Source organism: Podarcis liolepis (assembly GCF_965112155.1).
Source record: "Podarcis liolepis genome assembly, chromosome: 1".
In the NCBI taxonomy this organism is placed as follows: Eukaryota; Metazoa; Chordata; class Lepidosauria; order Squamata; family Lacertidae; genus Podarcis; species Podarcis liolepis.
The window spans coordinates 82,804,211-82,808,292 of record NC_139554.1 but is presented as its reverse complement, the minus strand read 5'-3'; the positions used below and the strand labels follow the sequence as shown (position 1 = coordinate 82,808,292).

The following is a 4,082-nucleotide window of genomic DNA, read 5'->3' as shown; positions in this document are numbered from 1 at the left end:
GCATTCTGAAAGATGAAAGGAAGGACTTCCCTTAAAAACACACACCCCCAAACCCCCAAATTCTGAGGCTCTCAGTAACCTGATTCCTGGTTTCCTACACTTACTTCTCCAAACAGGGAAGACATCATAGAGCAGCTCCTCCCATGCACTTTTTCAGATTAGGAAGCAGAACATGGAAGCAACAGAGCAGTGGGGAAATATTTAATCAGGGGTGGGGTGGGGTGGAACCCCATACTTACTGAAAGCTTATGCTTTCTAAAGTCACCTGCAAATGAGATAGAAAAATGGATGTCTCTTTTGCAGAGAAAGAAAACTGCCAAGAAACTGGAAGAGAGGTCTTGGAACATCAATTTAGCATTCACCCCACCATTGAAATGCTACTTCCTTGTCTCCATTTCAAACACTATCATTAAGACACAGAGCTGCGTTGTGTTTTTTTCTCATGGAAAGGTAAGTTTTTCCCCCAGCAGTGGAACATCCATAGAGTACAAGGAAATTTGCAAGGGTTGCCATTCTCATCACTTCAGTGAGCATCAATACCAGGAGCAGTATATGTCACAAGGTGCTGATTCTGCACTTCACTTCATCTGCTGTTTTCCCTTATCCTCCTCACAGATTAAATGTGAATGAAAATGGTTGGCTGCAACAAAACATTTGTGGCCGAGTTCATATTTTTGGGGTTCTCCAATCAACCAAGGGTGCAGCTGGTGCTCTTTGTGGTGTTTCTGGCTTGTTATCTGCTCACAGTGTTTGGGAACGTCATCATCATCTCAGTTGTCAGCACTTACCCTCGGCTTCATACACCCATGTACTTCTTCCTTATCAATTTGTCTTTCTTAGACATTTATTATGTCTCCACCAATGTCCCCCAGATGCTGATGAACCTTGTGACCAGAAGGAAAACTATCTCATTCTGGGGTTGTGCAATCCAGATGTATTTTTCCCTGGCGTTTGGCATGACAGAGTGCTTTCTGCTTGGTGTCATGGCTTATGATCGGTATGTGGCAATCTGTCAGCCTTTGCTTTACATGGCCATCATGAACTGGAAGCTCTGTGCTCAGCTGGCTGCTTTTTGCTGGTGCAGCAGTTTGATGAGCTCCATGATTATTAACATTTTCACCTTACAATTGCCTTTCTGTGGTCCTAACATCTTGAACCATTATTTCTGTGAGGTGCCAGCAGTGCTGTCTTTGGCTTCCACTGACACTTACCTTGCTGAAATGGTTGTCTTTGTTTTCAGCATTATCATAGTCTTCATTCCCTTTCTGTTTATTATTGTCTCATACACCTACATTTTCTTAGCTGTGCTGCGGATACAAACTGCCCAAGGAAGGGTCAAGGCATTCTCTACCTGTGCATCCCACCTCACTGTTGTCACCATATTTTATGGGACAGCCATCTTCATGTACATGCGACCAAGGTCGAAGTCCTCACGAGACGGGGACAAAGTGATTGCTTTGTTTTATACCATTATAATGCCCATGCTTAACCCCCTGATATATAGCCTAAGGAACAAGGATGTGAAAGATGCTCTGAAGAGACCATTGGTGCTAATAAGATGATGGGTTTTTCTGACCAGATGGTACCCAGAAATAACTTTTTGTTATTAAGCAGCATATAAATCTCACTAAGGAATGATGGACATGTCAGTCAGGATTTAAGCCAGGTTCCACCCTGTATGATGACCTCTGCCAGGAGAGAGACAGGGGAAATGTGTTCCTGTTAATTCTCCTTGAACTCTCAGTAGCTTTCAATGCCATCAGCCACTTCTGGAGCAGGTGTCTGAGTTAGGGATGGGCAGCTCCACTTTGAAGTGGTTCCAGTCCAGCTTGAATGGTCATTTCCAGAGGGTGATGCTTGGGGAGTGCTCTTCAGCCCCATGGAGCCTTCAAAGTGGGGTTCCTAAGGGTTCAATTTCATCCCCTTTGCTGTTTAACATGAAACCACTGAGTGGTGTTATCCAGAGTTTTGGAATATGTTGTCATAAATATGCTGATGACACATAGCTCTACTTCCCCTTTACATCTGCAGTTGTGGCTGGGGATGTGCTGGACTATTGTCTTGCCTTGATAATGGATTGAATGAGAAGCAACAACTGTAGCTCAATTCAGACAAGACTGAGGCACTGTTTCTGGGTGGTTCCCTAGACTGAATGGATGGGAGGTTGCCTGCTCTTGATGGGGTTACACTTCTTCTGAAGGAGTGGGTACTTCTGGACCCTTTGCTATTGCTTGAAGCTCATGTGGTTTCAGTGGCACAGAGTGCCTTTCATCAGCCTATTATAGTGGTCATGAAGGCCCAAGCTAGACCAGTGAGAGCTGGTCATCAGCATACACAATGACAATGAAGTCCCCTAAACAATAGTCAGCAGTCCTAGTCAGGGCTTTTTTCCCCAGTTGGGACTCACTGGAACACAGTTCTAGCTCCTCTCAGATGGGCACCATTGCCATTCTAAGAGAACAAGAGAGTCATTCATGGTGAGTCCTAGCACATTGGTCCTAAGGTTCTCCAACACCATGCTGAAGACCACCTTCACTAAATCAGATAAGGATGAGGTGTCAGCATCCCCAGTGTGACTCTGTGACTCACAACTAGGTGCAAGGATGTGAAATATGTTCTGGTGAGACAACTGATGCCAATGAGCTGGTAGTTGTTGTTTTTTTCTGGACATTTCTCAGAGAACTTTTTGTTATTTATGAGAATATAAATCTCATTGATGAATTCCATGCATAAAAAGAAAGTTTGATCCAAGGAAGCCATGTCTGTTTATGGCCAGATGGTTGTCATTATTTATTTTTGACATGGTCGATCACGAACTCCTGGACCACCACCTTGCCGACGTGGGGATCCAGGGCACAGTCCTTCAATGGCTGCACTTGTTTCTCTCTGGTCAGGAACAGAGGGTGGCGCTTGGGGGGGAATTGTCATCGCGCCACTCCATGGTGTGTGGAGTACCTCAGGGTGCAATACTCTCCCCGATGCTTTTTAACATCTTTATGCGCCCCCTCGCCCAGCTTGTCCGGAGTTTTGGGCTGGGTTGCCATCAGTATGCTGATGACACTCAACTCTATCTGTTGATGAATGGCCATCCTGACTCGGCTCCAGACACACTGACCAGATGTTTGGAAGCTGTGGCTGGATGGTTATGTGGGAGCCGGTTGAAGCTAAATCCTTCGAAGACAGAGGTCCTGTGGCTGGGACGGGACAATATGGGATTGGGGGGGCAACTCCCATCCCACAATTAGTGCCAGCACCATCTGTTAAGAGTTTGGGTGTAATCTTCGACACCTCCCTTTCCATGGAGGCGCAGATTGCAGCTATAACAAAGGCGGCATTTTTCCATCTCCGCCAAGCTAAGCAGTTGGCTCCTTACCTCTCTCGCCCTGACCTAGCCACTGTGATCCACGCAACGATCACCTCCAGACTGGATTATTGTAACTCGCTCTACGTGGGGCTGCCCTTGAGACAGACCCAGAAACTCCAGCGGGTGCAGAATGCTGCAGCGAGACTCCTTACAGGGTCCTCGCTGCGAGATCACATTCACCTGGTGCTATACCAGCTGCACTGGCTCCCGGTGGAGTACAGGATCAGGTTTAAGGTGCTGGTTTTAACCTTTAAAGCCCTATACGGCCTAGGACCCTCATACCTACGGGACCGCCTCTCCTGGTATGTCCCACAGAGAAACTTATGGTCTTCAAATAAAAACATCTTGAAGGTCCCAGGCCAGAGAGAGGTTAGGCTGGCCTCAACTAGAGCCAGGGCTTTCTCGGCTGTGGCTCCGATCTGGTGGAACACTCTGTCACAAGAGACTAGGGCCCTGCGGGACTTGACATCTTTCCGCAGGGCCTGCAAGACAGAGCTGTTCCACCAGGCCTTTGGCCAGGGCACAGCCTGACTCCCTCCTTCGGCAATCTTCGCTGGGTTTGATTTGAATTAATTTTATAATGAATGATTTTAGAGTGTTGTGTTGTGTTGTACTGTTGTACTGTTTTATTGTTGTTAGCCGCCCTGAGCCCAGCTTCAGCTGGGGAGGGCGGGATATAAATAAAATTTATTTTTATTGATTGATTGATTGACTGACT

At 46.6% G+C, this 4,082-nt stretch overlaps 1 protein-coding gene across 1 annotated transcript; it reads left to right on the top strand.

The window, feature by feature from the left end:
* Positions 1-626: 626 nt before the first annotated feature.
* On the top strand, positions 627-1,562 carry LOC310686646 (olfactory receptor 2G3-like; the record flags this gene model as incomplete). Its single annotated transcript, XM_083460605.1, has 1 exon — positions 627-1,562. The coding sequence occupies one exon, from the start codon at positions 627-629 to the stop codon at positions 1,560-1,562; it is 936 nt and encodes a 311-aa protein (XP_083316731.1).
* Positions 1,563-4,082: the final 2,520 nt, after the last annotated feature.